We start from the raw sequence: 17664 nt of genomic DNA, 5'->3' as shown, positions 1-17664 counted from the left end.
ATGCTACTGAAACTGTGCCATGAAGACAGATGACATCACTGAAGCAGAGTGATGCAAGAAGCTGAAGCTACTGACACTGTGTCATGAAGGCATAGCCACTTAAAAGCCTGGAGTAGCTCATGATGCTACTGAAGCCACGCATGCTGACGGCAGGAGATGTCAAAGTTGTTAATACAATAAGAGAATTCTATTCCGCCATATTGCCCATTGGACTTAGTGCGGATTACAAAAGATAGAAAAGGGTAACATAATATCTCTGGTTACAATTAAATTTAATATAAATTGCAACAGAGTACAGAATGGAGAATTAGCCTATTCTATTCCTACCATTTATAAATTCTTCACTCAGACCTTTAATATATTTTCTAAAAAATAAAATTTCAATAGCTTCATAAATCTGACATAGAAGAGTTCTGTTCTCAAAATGGAAGCTAAAGTGCTTACGAGTTTTTTGGTGTCCGTGGGGGGATGGGGTGGGGTGGGGGGGGGGGGGGGTAGGGGCTTCTTTGTAGGAGGGTGGGGGTATGGTGGGTCCGGGGAGGACATAAGAGTCCAGTCCTCCGCGGGTGTTTGATGAAAATGCATACCATGTTTGTTATTGCTGTTGTATTTACTGTTGCTTAATAAAATAGATTTGAACATAAAGGGTTCCAGTGTTTTGCAGCCTAATATGGAAAAGAGGCGTCCTGAATCTGTGTGTGGGGTCTTTCCTGAGGTCTAACTACTACCGTGTTTCCCCGATGATAAGGCAGGGCCATCAAATAAGACAGCCCCCCCTTTTTAGAAAAAAATGTAAAATAAGGCACCCCCCCGCAAATAAGCCACCCACCGATACCTGCGCTTACCCGAATCGTATGGAATATGTAATCACAAACTAACCTCTCCCCCTTTTACAAAACTGTAGTGTGGTTTTTAGCCACGGAGGTAACAGCTCAGACGGACATAGAATTCTGAGCATCAGAGCTGTTCCCACCACGCCCGGCGCTAAAAATACTCTATGGTTTTGTAAAAGGGGGGATAAAATAGAAATATGTAGACAAAAGTTAAATTGAACCACCAAGAAGCTGGACTCTACATACAATGCAACACCACAGAAACAGAAACATGTCCCCTAATATTGTGCAAAATATAAAGATAGCAGATGTAAATTTGAAAAAACAGAGAAATAGAAACATGATGCCACATAAAGGCCAAAATGGCCTATCTAGTCTGCCCATATGCTGAACTGGGTGGGTGACTCCGTGTGGTCCCTCCGTCTACCGTATTTGCCTCCATGGCTGCGTGCCGCACCTCGTCATGAAGTGAAGAGGAGGAAGTGACAGGACTGCAGCGCGCGCACGTGACTCCGCGCCAGGAAACACAGGCAGCTTCCCTCATCCCTCCCTAACGGAGACTGCAGGAGTTTGTTCACAGCCAGAACATCCACAAGTGAGACACGCAGACAGGTTCGTATTAAGTTTGTTGGATGAAAAATCGGTCGGTCGAAAAAACGGTCGGCAGAAAAATCGTACCGTGTATGGCCAGCTTTAGAATGGGACATTAAATGGTACAGTATATGATGAATTACAATGGGACATTTAATGGTACGGTATATTATTGATTACAGTAGAAGGGGACAATGAATGGATCAGATTAATCAGAAGGGGACAATGATTGTCACAGAGTGATCAGAACTGGATATGAATGGCACATGATTGATCAGAAGGGGACAATGATTGGCACATAGTGATCAGAAGTGGACATGAATGGCACATGATTGATCAGAAGGGGACAGGAATGGCACATGAGGATCAGAAGGGGTTACTAAAATGGTCCCCCCCCTGAAGTTTTAAGTCCTCCCCCCACTCGGATACCTCAATGCCATATCTTTTTTTTACCCTTAGACATGAGCACAAAAAGGAAAAGCTAAACGATGGAGTACAAGATGAGAATTGTGGAATAATCTTGGGGCCAAACTCTTCCTGCTTTCTGCAAGGAAAAGATGTTGAATATCCGAATGGTCCGCAAGTGGCGAGCAGAGTATGGTAAACTCATGGAACAAGTGGAAAATGGAAGAGGTACCAAACGCAAGAGTGGATCAGGTCGCCAAGCAACATTTCCAGAGCTGGAAGATCTGATCTGTGAATGGGTTGTTGACAGGAGAGCAAAGGCCTTGGTTGTGAATAGGGCTCAGATTCAAGAATATGCGCTTGCAATAGCACCACAGTTTGACATCCCGGAAAACTTCAAAGCATCAAAACACTGGTTGGATAATTTCCTTCAGCGAAACGAACTGTCTTTAAGAAGATCCACAACATTGTTTAGGCTGGAAGATGCTCAAGTTATTAAGAGAGCACTTGCATTCAAGTCCTTTATTGATGATATTGATTTCTCAAAATACAATCTTTCCAACATGATTGCTATGGATGAAACTGCAGTGTTTATGGGCCAATCATCTCAAACAACAATTGAACAGCGGGGTGCCTCCTCAGTGTACGTTCCCTCCACTGCATACGAAAGTGCACGTGTTACCTGTATTTTGGCAATTCGTCTGGATGGCACCAAAGTCACACCTCTAATCATTTCTAAGGGCAAGAAGGAAAAGATTGAACGTGTTTCAGGAATTTTTGTTCTTGAAACTGAAAAAGCCTGGGCCACACAAGCAGTCATAAGAAAATGGGTCGATTTAATGCTGCCACTTGTTATGCGAGGGAGCCAAAGAGGTCTGCTAGTCTGGGATGCAGCCAGCACTCATCGCGCTAAAGATATGAAGTCATTTCTTCATGAAAGAAAAATAGATCAAGTAATGATTCCCGCAGGAATGACGGCCTATCTCCAGACTTTGGATATTGCAATCAACAAGCCATTCAAGGACAATCTGCGCATGGAAATTAACGACTACATTGAAAATAGAATGGAGAGAAATCAGCGTGGAAACTTTGTGAAGCCTAAACTGCAAGAGTTGTGACTTGGGTGAAGAATTCATGGGAGAAAATCACTGACAGTTGCATTGAACATGCGCTACGAGCAGGCTACCTTGATAAGAAGTACTCCTTTAAGGACAGTGCTGTTGCTAAACATGAGAGATTTGGTCACCAGATTCTAAAAGAAATCGAGTCAGAAGTAATTAACCTGGAAATTCAGAGTGGGGTTTGTTACGATGATGTTCCAGAAGATGATGACTTGGTTGTCATTGAATAAATGTGTAAATGTACCGTACTATGCCATAGATTGTTGTATGGAAACAATAACACCATTACAAGTTATGGATGCTCAATTTGTCTGGTTATGCTGGTTTGTAATGACAACTACCGTTATTACCATTATACTGTACCATATACAGGTAATAAAATTCTGTTTTTTTTCAACAATAACTGTGTACTGTAGTCTTCTTCATGGGTAAATAAGGCATCCCCCCGAAAATAAGCCCTAGAGCATATTTTGGCCTTCCAAAAAAAATAAGACAGTGTCTTACCATCGGGGAAACAGGGTAGGCTACTCCTTTACATTACATTAAAGAAACTGCATTATAACAATTAGAGTTCAAAGTGATTAACAAAAGAAAGACTGAACAACCGTCAAGAATTCCATCAAAACCATATTTAACTACTCAAAGTACAAATTTCCTAAATATTTGGATGTCTTATTCATATAAATTTATGTGCAATTTGTGCATTGGCACTTATATTAATAGCAATTAATATAAGTATCTAATATAATAAAACACTAAGCGCGCATGCACACTCTTATCCCGTGCTTCCCTGATCCCTGATCTGTCGTGCTGTGCCGGCAAGAGTGTGCATGTGCGCTTACTACGTCACCAGGACTCCAGGAAGCGCAGAGTGGCGGCTGCCGGGAGGAGGGCTGTCGGCGGAGGGCAGATACCAAAAAGGGCTAAGAAACCGGCGGGAGCAGCGAAAGCGCGCAAGGCATCGGGCCCCAGCGTCTCCGAGCTGATCGGCATGTCCTTGGCAGCCCTGAAGAAGGCTCTGGAAGCAGCCGGAAGCGAGGAAGAAGAGCCCTCCGAAAAGCAAGAAAGCGGCAGTGAAGAATGCAAAAAAGGTGGCAGGGGCCGGAGTGAAAGAGTCCGAAGAGGGCCAAGAAGCCGTTGGCAACCGCCATCAAGAAAGCAGCCAAGAGCCTCCAAAAGGCGAAAGCGGTTAAAGCCAAGAAAGCGGCAAAGAGCCTGGCTAAAGCCAATAAAAAAAAAAAGCTGACAACCTTTAAACTCTTCCCTTGCCCTAGCACCGTTTCTACCATGGAGGTGAGGCTGCCCGGTTCCCTCCCTTGGTGCCAGGGTGGTGAAGTAAGACCTTTTTAAAGTTGCAGGGGGGGAGAGAAATGCTGCTGCATAGGGGGCAGATAGTGGGAGGGAGGGAGACAGAAAGAAAGACAGATAGACATATATTCTAGCAGGGGGGAAGTAAAACAAAGGAAGAAGGGCTGCTGCTGGATAAGGAGAGCAGTGAAGGGGTGGTGGTGGACACAGGGGAGGTAAAAAGAAGGGAGAATGGACAGGTGGACCAAGCAAGGGGTGGTGGTGGACAGCCAAGGAAAAATAAAGAAAGAAAGACAGAAATACAGAAAGCGGCTAAGGAGAGAGAGAGAGAGAAAGAAATAAAGACAGACACACACATATATTCTAGCACCCGTTAATGTAATGGGCTATAAGACTAGTATAATATAATATATATAATTGCTGTTACCCATATAAATTCTTGACTTGCTCCAAATCCCACCCGAAATTAAAATGGCTGACTTTGGCCATATAGCATAAAATTAAAAAAACTCACAGAGCACACTGTGTTCAGAGAAAATGTTAATTATAATTTATATTTGGGGGGAGGTTTCAAAGAGGTTAAGGCAGTTGACTTTAAATATGCAATGTCATCTCAGTAATAACTATAGAAAAATAGACAAATATAGTGCAAAATATAGACAGCAGATAAAAATTCTCAAAACGGACACACTTCGATCACTAAATTGCAAATAAAATAACCAGCATGGCTCACAGTAAAGGTAAAGGAAGCGATCAGAGACAAAAAAAAACTCGTTTAAGGAATGGAAAAGATCAAAAACGAATGAAAATTGGAATAAGCACAGATAACATTAATGCAAGTGCCATAAGTCGGTAAAAGGGGCCAAAAGAGAGTATGAGGAAAAAATAGTCAAGGAGGTAAAAAACTTCAAGCCGCTTTATCGATATATTAAAGGGAAACGACCCGCGAAGGAAGCGGTGGGACCGTTGAATGACCAAGGAATAAAGGGAGGACAAAGCAATCGCCGACAGACTGAACACGTTTTTTGCGTCTGTATTTACCAAAGAGGATATACACAGCATACCGGAACCCATCAGGCTATATGCTGGGAGTGAAACCGGGAAACTGACAGGGTTAACGGTCAGTCTAGAAGATTGATAGGCTTAAGTTCAAGTTTCAAGTTTATTAAGATTTTATATACCGCCTATCAAGGTTATCTAAGCGGTTTTACAGTCAGGTACTCAAGCATTTTTCTCTGTCTGTCCCGGTGGGCTCACAATCTATCTAACGTACCTGGGGCTATGGAGGATTAAGTGACTTGCCCAGGGTCACAAGGAGCAGCTTAAGTGCGATAAATCCCCGGGACTGGATGGCATCCATTCGAGGATCATCAAGGAACTGACAGGGACCATAGCTGAACTGCTTCAACTTATAGCCAATCCGTCAATTGAAGGACTGGAAGGTAGCGGATGTTACGCCAATCTTCAAAAAAGGTTCGAGGGGAGACCCGGGAAACTACAGACCGGTGAGTCTGACCTCGGTACCGGGAAAGATGGTAGAGGCACTGATAAAGGACCGCATCATTGATAACCTTGACGGAATGTCCGTGGTGGTACTTGGAGAGACCTCCCAGGAAAGGGACTTGGGAGTTCTGATCGACAAGTCGATGAAGCCATCCACACAATGTGCAGCGGCGGCAAAAAGGACGAACAGAATACTAGGAATGATAAAGAAGGGGATCACTAACAGATAGGAAAAGGTTATCATGCCGCTGTACCGGGCCATGTTGTGCCCTCACCTGGAGTATTGCATACAGCATTGGTCGCCGTACATGAAGAAGGACACGGTACTACTCGAAAGGGTCCAGAGAAGAGTGACTAAGATAGTTAAGGGGTTGGAGGAGCTACCGTACAGTGAAAGATTAGAGAAACTGGGCCTCTTCTCCCTCGAACAGAGGAGATTGAGAGGGGATATGATCGAAACATTCAAGGTACCGAAGGGGATAGACTTAGTAGATAAGGATAGGTTATTCACCCTCTCCAAGATAGGGAGAACGAGAGGGCACTCTCTAAAGTTGAAAGGGGATAGATTCCGTACAAAAGTGAGGAAGTTCTTCACCCAGAGAGTGGTAGAAAACTGGAATGCTCTTCCGGAATCTGTCATAGAGGAAAACACCCTCCAGGGATTCAAGACAAAGTTAGACAAGTTCCTTCTGAACAAGAACGTTTGCAGGTAGGACTAGGCTCAGTTAGGGTGCTGGTCTTTGACCAGAAGGCCGCCGCTTGAGCGGATTGCTGGGCATGATGGACATCTGGTCTGACCCAGCAGTGGCAATTCTTATGTTCTTATGTGCATCCAATATTTCTTTCTTTCTGACTCCTGCATGCTTCCTCTCCTAAAGATCTAATTCCCTTCCCCAACCAACATCTCTCCTCCATGAGTACTACTTTTCTTCCTTTCTTCTTCACCCCTATTGGCAATTTTGTCTCCCCCTCTCTCACTGTCCATCTGTCTTTCTCTCGTTCCTTCACTTGCTGCAAAGAGAGTGGGGAAAGAGAGAAAGAAAAAAATAGAGATAGAAATTCAGGGTGCATCTCTCCCACCTCCTCTACTGCCACATCCAATATTTCTCCCTCTCTTATCCCTCAGATCATATGCAGCATTTTTCACCACTGCCCACCACCAGTCCTATGCCCATTTCTCTTTCTCTAACCCATCTCCAGCAAAATGCCACATCTCTCCCTCCATCACTATGTCCAACATTCCTCCCCCTTGCATCCCCTTCATTCTGTCACTCTGTTCCCTCTCCACCACCATATCCAACATTTCTTCCTCTCATCCTTCTGTTCCCCATTCATCTCTACCTCACTCCTCTTTCTCTATGCCCAAATTTCCTTTTTCTTCCTTTCCCCATGTGCACCATCTCTTTCCCTCTCACTCACAGTCATGCCCAACAATTCTCCCTTTCTACTCCTTCTCTCCTATGTCCCAAGATAGTGCCCCTTCCTCCCTCTCTTTTGTGTCCCGAGTTTGTGCCCCCTCTCCCTGTCTTCCAGCCTTTGTCCCAAAATCGTGTCCGTCCCATGTCCCAACATGCTCCTTCCCCCCCCTTTGTCCCAGATCATGTCCCCTCTCTCTACCTTACTTGCTCAAGCCACACTTTCAGGGCCTCCAGCTGAGCTGCTCCATCTTCCTTCAGCGGCTCTTTCAGGCTGCACGTGGCTGACCCACAAGCCTTCCCTCTGACGTCAGCTCTGACGCTGGGGAGAAGGTTTCTTTGTCAGCTACGTGCAGCGTGAAAGAGTTGCTGACGTGTTCTTCCATCAAGTGCCGTAGAAAGCAGGAGGTAACTGGGACCCCCGCTGACCCAGAAGACTTTCCTCCGATGTCAGCTCTGACAAGGGGAGGAAGCTTTCTGGGTCAGCTTTGGCAGAGGGGTGCAGGCAGGAAGGAGGGATCCCTTCCGGCGGCTCTGATGGAGGGGGGCAGGCAAAAAGGAGGGATCTCTGGTGGCGGGCAGGCAATTTCCCCGGCGGCTTTCTGAAGTGCCCTAAGGGAATGCGCACTGCGTGTTAAGAAACACTCATTTAACTATCCCCAAGGAGTAAAAGACAAAATTAGAAGATAACAGACATTAAAAGGTGTAGTTATTAATATGCACTACTGTCCTAATGTGCATTTGATGCCCCTTAGTGCATGTTAAAGGATAATAATCTGTGTAATATTACCAAAATGCATATTAATATTAGGTACCACGAGATAAATTGTAGTCAGATGCAAAGCATGCAGAACAGTTCATTAGTATGTAAAGTGAATAATGCAGCTTGCGGTGAACACTGCAAACATGTTATTCCAGGAACTTTGGTCTACAAAGCCATGACACAATGCTCCCCTCTTCATAGCTTCCCCAACTCGGATCTCCCCTTCCCAATGGACCCTCTAACTCTGCCTCACCTCCTCCAAGATGGTGTCTCCAACTCTGATTTCCCTCCCTGGAACACCTGACTGAAAGAGTAAAGATAAAAAAAATTAAGATACTGCAATATAAGTTTGAAGATTTTTCCATGTGTCCCTCCTTCCAACATTTCTACTGGAGTTTATGTTCAGTTTCAAGTGAGTCCATCTTACCATGGCAAAATCTAACCAGAGACATAAATGTTAGCATAGATGAAAAAGTAGGATAGATTGTGATATTAAAGTTTTAGCACTTTTGTTCCAGTGAATAGAGGCAGTGAGGAGAATCAGAAGTGGATTATACAGCAAATATAGTCATACTATATTTAATTACTTTATGTTGCAGGGAGATATCTACGAAAGGCATGGAAGATCTCCAGTAAGGCCGAGTTCATCTCCTTTGAGAAATAGAAAAATAAAAGAAAAGAATTACCTGAAACCTACACGGTCTTCCAGATCCCGATCCCCATCTCCATATTCCAGGAGACGTATGTGTGAGCTTTACAATGAAAACCAGCAACGCATGGCTCAGCTGAACCTGGGAGACTTTGAGTTCAAACCTGAAATTGACAATAGGCCTCCATTTGTAGTCAGACATGTAAGTATTGGTTTGATTCTCCAGGTTACGGTATTATGCAGAACTGATTTGGAAATGAGAATCCATTGAGTTACCCATGAAATTTTTATCCAGATGCAATTGGAGAAAGTTGCAGGTAATGTGAAGGAAAAATTTCAAACCACTTAAATAACATAACCTCCATTATGATGGTGAGATAATACCATAATATCTGTATTAAATTCTGATCTTAAGATTTTTAGGAAGTAAATTGTCAAAGAAAAGTAGCTATCTGCTTATGTTCATATAAGGCTATAAAGGGTAAGCATGGATCATGAGACACCAGCGCACTCATAAAGCTACAGCTGCCAATTAAGCTGCTAGCTTTCACTCAAGGTGTGAAAAATAACAAAAAACATGGAAATGACGCATAACGCAAGATTTACCAAAATATAATTTTATTGCTTTTATTTTTCCATCATGGACCTCGAAAGGCTAGTTGCTTTATCACTATAGTTGCCAAAATGCTGGCCTTCTGATAATGAACTCAGCTCGATACTTCGAAGCTCCCCAATATATACCTTCAGTCCAGTGTGACTTCATTGGCCATGGTGCAATCAAATAACAGAGGTGGTGGTCTTTAAATTTAGACAAAGAAAATTCCTCTACATGTTTAAAAGTTTCAGAAATCATATTTGTTTGTTTACATTCATTTCTGAATATACATTAACATTTTATTACATATCCAATATTCTTTTTTGTCCTTTTCAAAAAGGTATATTAAGAGAACCTGCATTTGTTAAACAGTGCTGAGAAATTCTCAGCCTCAGAGAAAAAGGAGGGGCTGTTTCCCCCTCTCCCTGAACTGATAGCTTCATGTTACACCTACACAGTGCTAAGCGTGGGCTGCCAATGCCCCCCTTCCTATGTTGGAAACTACTACAAGTCTCTGATTCTAACTTAACCATTTCCAGATGCTGTGTTCAGGACTTTTCCTTAGTATTCTTTTTATAAACCATTTCATTTTAAGTACAAATTCTTTTACAAATCATTCATATCACTACATATTCAGGGGCCCCTCCATTCATTCAGACCATATATTTCATTCATATTTAATGCATATTATATCTCAGTTTAGAATATGAAATCTAATATGCTCTTCCTAACCAGCCTAAGGCACATCTGGTATCAATTAGAACCACGAGGCTAGAAGCGGGAAACTAAACAAAAGGGACATAGGCTGAACACAAAATGGAGTACAGCCAAGCAGAAGACACAGAAAGACAGAGAACAAAATGGAGTCACCACCTCAAAATGGTGGTCAGGTATATCCTGATTTCCTTCATGATCTAGCCTAATAGCAAAGTACATAAAAATAATATTATGCTTTTCCTTAATATTAATCTGTAGTGTGTTTTTCTGGCCTTGGCTACATCCATATTCAGATTTTTATTCACCAATTTTTCATACGCTTCTATTGGGTGTGGCCTTAACTAACACATATGCTTGTATCTGACTAGAGTTACCCAGAATCATACGAAAAGCAGGCGCTTTTGTAGAAAAATTCCACAAAATACTGCACCATCATGTCCATTTCATTACCGTCCCATAGACATCACCCCCTACTGGCCATGAGCCACTACTGCTCAGGGGGGAGGGTTCTTACTAAAGATTAGTGCATGTTATCTGCAAAAGAATCCATAGAATGAATGGGTCTTGTGACAGATAATATATGCTGACCTTTAGTAAAGCACCCCCTAAGTTTGTGCACAAAGATGAGGCTTATTTTCAGCTAGTATTTTAATCTGGGTACTTTATTCAACCTTTCAAAAGCTACCTGCATTATTTTTTGTGAGAATTCACAGCTGCAAAGTAGGTATATTTAGAGAATAAGGGGCTCATAATCGAAAGAGAAAAACATCCAAAAACCGGCCTAAGTCGGCACTTGGACAATCATAAACGAAAGACGTCCAAGTGCCGATAATCGAAATGGGTTTTGGATATGTTTACAAATTACCTAGGCCTTCCCAGTGCCACTATACGACCAGAGCTAAACGGGGCGTTTCAGGAGGAGTGTCCAGGGCGGGATTTGGGCGGAATGTGGGCCGTGCTAGACTTAGTCGTACTGAATGTATAACCGAAAGTTTTACAACACAATCTAGACGGAATTTGGACGTTGTGACTTAGGCCATTTAAAACATGGCATCACACTCACAATGGAGAAATCCTCTAAAGTACTAGGCTGCATCCTAGATGACACTCTCACCATGGAACCACAAATCTCTAACCTTCGGAAAAAGACCATCTACTCCATGCGTCAACAGAGACTCACTAGGCCATACTTTCATCCACAACATTTTGCTCTGATCGTCCAGATGATGGTTCTGCCTCAACTGAATTATTGCAACTCCATTTACTCGGGCATCAACAACACTCTAATCCACAGACTGCAACTCATCCAGAATACAGCCGTAAGACTGATCTTCAATCTAAAGAAATATGATTCGATCTCAGCATTCATCAAACAATTACACTGGTCTAATTTCCTCTGCCGCATCCCTGATGACATCATCAGGGACGCGGCAGATGAAATTAGGCCATTAGAAGATTCGAAGCAGCGTTTAGTGTGCCTGGGACGCTGCTGCTCCTGCCGGGTTTGTCAGCCTTGTAGCGGTGGGAGGGTCAACGGGGGTTTCAGTTGTGCCGGGTAGGGTCGTCGGGGGGGGGGGGTGAGACGCGGCATGTTAGTGTTTAGCCAGGTGTGGCTGGTGACAGGAGCCGCGGCGGCACCTTTAAACAGAAAAAATAACTCTGGCAAGGGAGCCGGCCAACTGGCAGTTCAATTCTGAGCTTCGGTCTGGTCTGGCCTGCTTCCTGCTCGCCTTGCCGTATTTTTTTTTTTTTGTTGAAAGACGCGGCGGTGGCTCCCCTCATGATCCCCACCTGCGTCGGAAGTCTGACGCAGGCGGGGATCGTGAGAGGAGCCACCGCTGCGTCTTTCAACTAAAAAATACAATAGGGCAAGGAGCAGCAGGGAGCAGGTCAGACCGAAAAACAGAACCCTAAGCCGCGCATGCACACTGCTACCTGCGGGTTGCTACAGGTCACGGAAAATGGACGCACGCAGAGGAAGTGCGCATGCGCGGCTTAGCGTTTTATTATATTAGATAGAAGATTGTGGAATGGAATTTACATGTGTGAGGTAAAGTTCCGGTATGGATATTCTTATGTCCCTAAAATATCATACCTGCACAGAGAAGCACCTCTTAGTGGTGCAATATTGAAATATTTTTAAGTTTGCTGATGTCTATTAAAATAACTTTGCTATTATTTTTTAATGTGGAATGGAATTTTACATGCATGAGGTAAAGTTCAAATTTACAACACAGAAAAAAACCCAATCTATATTTTATTCATTTATAGGTTGACAATTCAAAACCAGTTGGTGAGAAGAATTCGTCACAGCTGCTTGCTCGAAATATCAGACAGAATTCAAGTTTCAGAAACAGCTCACTCGTTTCTCAGTTAAGAAGAGGTACTGCACAAAATATATTTTCCTTTTGTTGTTAAACATAGCTCTCTTGAAACATTGGATGTAGAAGTGTCTTACTTCCGTCAGGTAAACTGCCCCCCAGCTTCTTACGTTACCACTCTCAGATCCTTATACAGTCAGGCCATAGCAAAATTTTGAAAAATAAAAAGATCTGCAACCTTTGGAGTAGAGAATGACACGGTGGCGGTTACCCGGGGCTAGCCGCGTTTAGCCGCGGATAACCCGCCGGAATGGGGAATGAAAAATAACAGTCGCTGCGGGGACAGGGACAAGGCCATTCACCGCCCGTGGAACGGTGAATGGTCTTGTCTCCGCAGTGAGGCATTTAGGATCGCGCGGTCCCCGCAGCCACCGCCCGCCCGTAGCGTTTAGCCAGCTCCCTCCCTCTACCTCACCTTAAATTTTGAGTTTGCCGGCTTCCATTTTCCTGAGCCGCATGCGTTCAAAAAGCCGTGCACGCGCGGCTGCGCGAGTCCATCAAGCTTCTCCTCTGACGCATCCGGAAACAGGAAGACTACTAAGGAAGCTATGGAACCACGGAGTGCAAGGGGAGGTCCACCGATGGATCAAAAACTGGCTGGCGGACAGGAAACAGAGGGTTGGAATAAAGGGCCATTACTCAGACTGGCAATGGGTCACGAGCGGAGTTCCGCAGGGGTCGGTGCTGGGACCACTCCTGTTCAATATATTCATTAACGACCTGGAAGCAGGAACAAAATGTGAGGTTATTAAATTTGCGGATGACACCAAATTATACAGCAGGGTTGAAAGCAAGGAGGACTGCGAAAATCTCCAAAAAGATCTGACAGCGCTGGAGGAGTGGGCCAAAAAGTGGCAAATGAGCTTCAACATAGGGAAATGCAAGGTCATGCATGTAGGGAAAAAGAACCCGATGTTCACTTACAAAATGGGGGGATCACCACTAGGGGTGAGTAACCTTGAAAGAGACCTGGGAGTGATGGTAGACACATCATTGAAGGCGTCGGCGCAGTACGCCACAGCCTCAAGGAAGGCAAACAGAATGTTGGGCATCATTAAGAAGGGTATCACGACCAGGACGAAGGAAGTCATCCTGCCACTGTATCGTGTAATGGTGCGCCCGCACCTGGAGTACTGTGTCCAGTACTGGTCGCCGTACCTCAAGAAGGACATGGCGGTACTTGAGAGAGTCCAGAGAAGAGTAACTAAGCTAATAAAGGGTATGGAAGACCTCTCATATAATGACAGACTGAAGAAGCTGGGGCTTTTCTCCCTGGAAAAGCGGAGACTTGAGGAGACATGATAGAAACCTTCAAGATCATGAAGGGCATAGAAACAGTGGCGTACCAAGGGGGGGGCGGGAGGGGCGGTCCGCCCCGGGTGCCAGCCCTGAAGGGGTGCTCCCGGCCTGGCCGTTCAGTCCCCCCACACCCCCGAAGGACCGCTCGCCCCACTGACCTTCCTGCACCACCTGTGAAGCAGCAAGCAGCAGGATCGCGAGGTCAGCTATCCCTGAGCTGCTTGGGCGCTGCTTCCTGCGCAGCGGTCCCGCCCCTCCTCTGACGTCAGAGGAGGGGCGGGAACGCGGCGCAGGAAGCAGCGCCTAAGCAGCGCAGGGATAGCTGATGTCGCGATCCTGCTGCGGCTGCTTCATAGGTGGTGCAGGAAGGTCAGTGGGGCGAGCGGTCCTTCGGGGGTGGTGACTGAACGACAAGGCCGGGAGCATAGGTAGTGCTGCTTCATAGGTGGTGCGGGGAGGCCAGGGGGACGAGCGGTCCTTCGGGGTGGGGCGAGTGGGCAGGCAGGCAGGCATTCAAGGGGGAGGGGGGTAACAGGCAGGCAGGCCTTCAAGGGGAGGGACAGGCCTTCGGGGGGTGTACATACCTTCAAGGGGGAGGGACAGGCCTTCAAGGGGGGGGGGCAGGCAGGCCTTCAAGGGGGGACAGGTCTACAAGGGGGGACAGGTCTACAAGGGGGTGGGCAGGCCTTCAGGGGGGGTGCAGGCCTTCAGGGGGGGTGCAGGACTTCGGGGGGGTGCAGGCCTTTAAGGGGGGGACAGGCCTTCAAGGGGGGGAACAGGCCTACAAGGGGGGGGACAGTCCTACAAGGGGGTGGGACAGGCCTTCAAGGGGGGGACAAGTCTTCAGGGGGGTGCAGGCCTTCGGGGGGGTGCAGACCTTCAAGGGGGGGAGACAGGCCTTCAAGGGGGGGACAGGCAGGCAGGTCTTCAAGGTGGGGGGACAGGCCTACAAGGGGGAGGGCCAGGCCTTCAAGGGGGGGACAGGCCTACAAGGGGGTGGGACAGGCCTTCAAGGGGGGACAGGCAGACCTTTAAGAGGGGACAGGCCTTTGGGGGGACCCTGGTTTAGAAGTACATGGTGGGAAGGGGGTGTTCAAAGAGACGTGCATATGCCAAACTTTGGGGAGGGGGATGAAGAAATAATGGGTCTGAAAATAGAGGAGAGGGAGAGAAATGATGGACCATGGGATTTAGGGAGGGAAGGAACTGAAAGGGAGAGAAATTGGACACAAGGGATGGTGTGGAGGAGGGATAGAGATACTGGATAGGAGGGTAATTGGGAAAAGAAAGGGAAAGATGGTGGACTCTGGGGTGGTGGGGAAGGAGGGAGAGATGCCGGATGAAAGGGTAGTTAAGAAAAGGTGGATCTGTGGAGGGAGATGAAAAAAAGGAAAGATACCAGACTTCCTGGGGAGGGAAGGGAAATGGAAAGGGAGGACAGAGTTGGCAGATGGATGGTTAGCACGCAGAAAGAAGAAAGAAGGAGACCCTGGCAAGCAAGTTATCAGAAGAAAACCAGAGCCTTGGACCAACAAGATTTGAAATATAACCAGACAACAAAAGGTAGAAAAATTAATCTTATTTTCTGTTTTGTGATTATAATATGTCAGATTTGAAATGTGTATCCTGACAGAGCTGGTGTTGGACTGCAAACGTGAGCTAGGATTTAACAGAGAGAGGAAAAGTCCTTTTTGTTTCTTTATTTTATTTATACCACAGCGCCAGTGTGGTTAGGAGAAGCCAAAGGGGGTGAAAAAGCTATAAAACCCACCAGGAGTTTTGAAAAAAATCACCCAACTGGGCAGGAAAATCGAATTGAAAAACCAATTCAATAGGCTGAATCGAATCGAAATTTTTTTTCCTGAATCTGGCAGCATTAGTTTGCGCTACTGTCTTAGACTTTAGGACCTGGGATTGGGGAGAGATGGCATCCTCAGTACTTTATAATGCAAGTGAAACGAGGATTTGGTCAGACTTTTGAAGGGTCTGCAGAAAAAAAATATTGTATAGGCCGGGGACATGAAACAGCAGGAAATGGGAACTTTTCTTCCTTCTATTTTTGTGAATGGAAAGGCTGAGGATGTCAGAGAGTTCAGTTAAAATATGTGCTTTATAAGAAAATATAATAATGTGTTTTATAAAGTTTATAGCATAGCTGGCCTACCCAGTGAGGTGTTTCTAGTGGTGGTGGTGGCAGCATGTCAATGTGTTGAGAGGAAGAGGTGGTCTGGGAAATTCTGCTGAGCAAACTCCGGGCCCATTTCCACCCCCCAGTTAGTCCACTCCACTCAACTGGTTCACACACTGAGTGGGTCTTTGGGTGTTGTGTTGGGATCTCTTCCAGTGGTTTATCAGTATCTCCTTCTGGTCCAAGGAAGGAAACTTTGTTATCCTTAGCATTGACCTACAGAATATGTTTGTAACAGTGCTGCTTGTGTGGCATTAGGCTATGTAGTGATCGAAAGAAAAAAACAGACCTTTGCACATTTTTGCACTATATGGTGGGTGTATGAGGAGATTCACATTTCCTGCACAGCTAAGTCCATGTGAAGTTACCTTGTGCTGTATTTGACATCTAGCAAGGTCTCTGTTTGAAAGGAAAGATCTAAACTTAAAAATGAAGTGGCCAGAAGTTATGGTAAAAGCAGATAGTGTAGCTGGTTTTAAGAAAGATTTGGACAAATTCCTGGAGGAAAAGTCCATAATCTGTTATTAAGACATGGGGGATGTGTCTGCTTGCCCTGGATCGGTAGCATGGAATGTTGCTACTCTTTGGGTTTTGACCAGGTATTAGTATCCTGGATTGGCTACCATGAGAATGGGCTACTGGGCATGATGGACCATTGGTCTGACCCAGTTAGGCTATTCTTATGTTATGTTCTCATCTGTAGGGGCCTTTGTTTTCACTTCTTATTTTAATGTATTTTTTTTCTGGGAACTTATCAGTGTTTTTTATAATGGGAACAAAAATGGAAGAGAATTAATGTGTGTGGGATGAGGGGGTAACTAATTTCTTCAGCTAAATAATTCAATCCACTTCAAACAGACATAGGAGAACTCACGCACCATTCACACACCCTCCAACCAAAAACGTCAAAAGAAAAAAAACTGTTCGACAACCTCCTAGCCATTCGAGCTGCAACACTCGACCCCCAACCCTACAACCAATTGACATCGACCACATACTGCAAAACCTTCAAAAAGAAATAAAAACCCTTCTATTCAAAAAACACATAAAACCGAACTAACACAATCAGAACTGTCCCAAGCATCACCTGCAACTACTCCATATGTACTTCTGATGTCATGACAATTCAGACATAATTTATGTTATGTTATGTTTGGAATATAAGAAAATTTTCACTGCCTGTTTCTATTCTGACCATTTATTCCATTTCATGGTCATTACAAAAAATATTTTTTTACATGGGGGGGGGGTGTCAAAAAATGATGGGCCCCGGGTGCCACATACCCTAGGTACGCCACTGCATAGAAAGAGTAGACAGGGACAGATTTTTTAAATTACGGGGAACCACAAGTACAAGGGGGAACTCAGAGAAATTGAAAGGGGAAAGGTTTAGAACAAACGCCAGGAAGTTCTTCTTCACTCAGAGGGTGGTGGATACATGGAACGTGCTACCGGAGGATGTGATAAGCAGGAGCACGATACAGGGCTTCAAAGAGGCTCTGATTGAGGGGTACAGATTGAGGGTCTTATTGAGGGGTACAGATAGAAGTAGAGGTAGGTATTAGGGATAGGATTAGAGGCAGTTACAAAATTAGTTATGGACACTGTTCAGGCAATTAGGCCTGATGGGCCTCTGCGAGAGCGGACCGCTGGACAGGATGGACCTCTGGTCTGCCCCAGCAGAAGCAACTTCTTATGTTCTTAAAGGAAAAAATATTCTGGGCCAAGGGGATGAAGAGGGAAAGAAAGAAACCCACAGCAGGAAAGAAAGGGGAAGCCAGGCAGGTGAGCCAGATGCTGGAAGCAGGGGGGGGGGAGAAAAGGGAAAGAAGCTAGATGGGGTTGAAAAGAAGAGGCACGCTGGTATGAAAGAGGAAGATAGGGGAAATCTGGACA

General features: G+C 45.2%; 1 protein-coding gene across 4 annotated transcripts in view; it reads left to right on the top strand.

Annotated features, from left to right (window-relative positions):
- The window catches only part of SPATA6L (spermatogenesis associated 6 like), a 200189-nt gene that overhangs the window by 91603 nt on the left and 90922 nt on the right, over positions 1 to 17664 (top strand). For all 4 annotated transcript variants that reach the window (XM_033925524.1, XM_033925515.1, XM_033925542.1 and 1 more), the window contains 2 exons: positions 8539 to 8790; positions 12172 to 12283. In XM_033925524.1, the coding sequence (XP_033781415.1) occupies positions 8539 to 8790; positions 12172 to 12283 (364 nt within the window). The remainder of the gene's footprint in view (positions 1 to 8538; positions 8791 to 12171; positions 12284 to 17664) is intronic.

The sequence above is a fragment of the Geotrypetes seraphini genome, chromosome 1, assembly GCF_902459505.1.
Source record: "Geotrypetes seraphini chromosome 1, aGeoSer1.1, whole genome shotgun sequence".
Lineage (NCBI taxonomy): Eukaryota > Metazoa > Chordata > Amphibia > Gymnophiona > Dermophiidae > Geotrypetes > Geotrypetes seraphini.
Note: the sequence above shows the minus strand (reverse complement) of the source record. Positions and strands in the feature narration are given on the sequence as shown.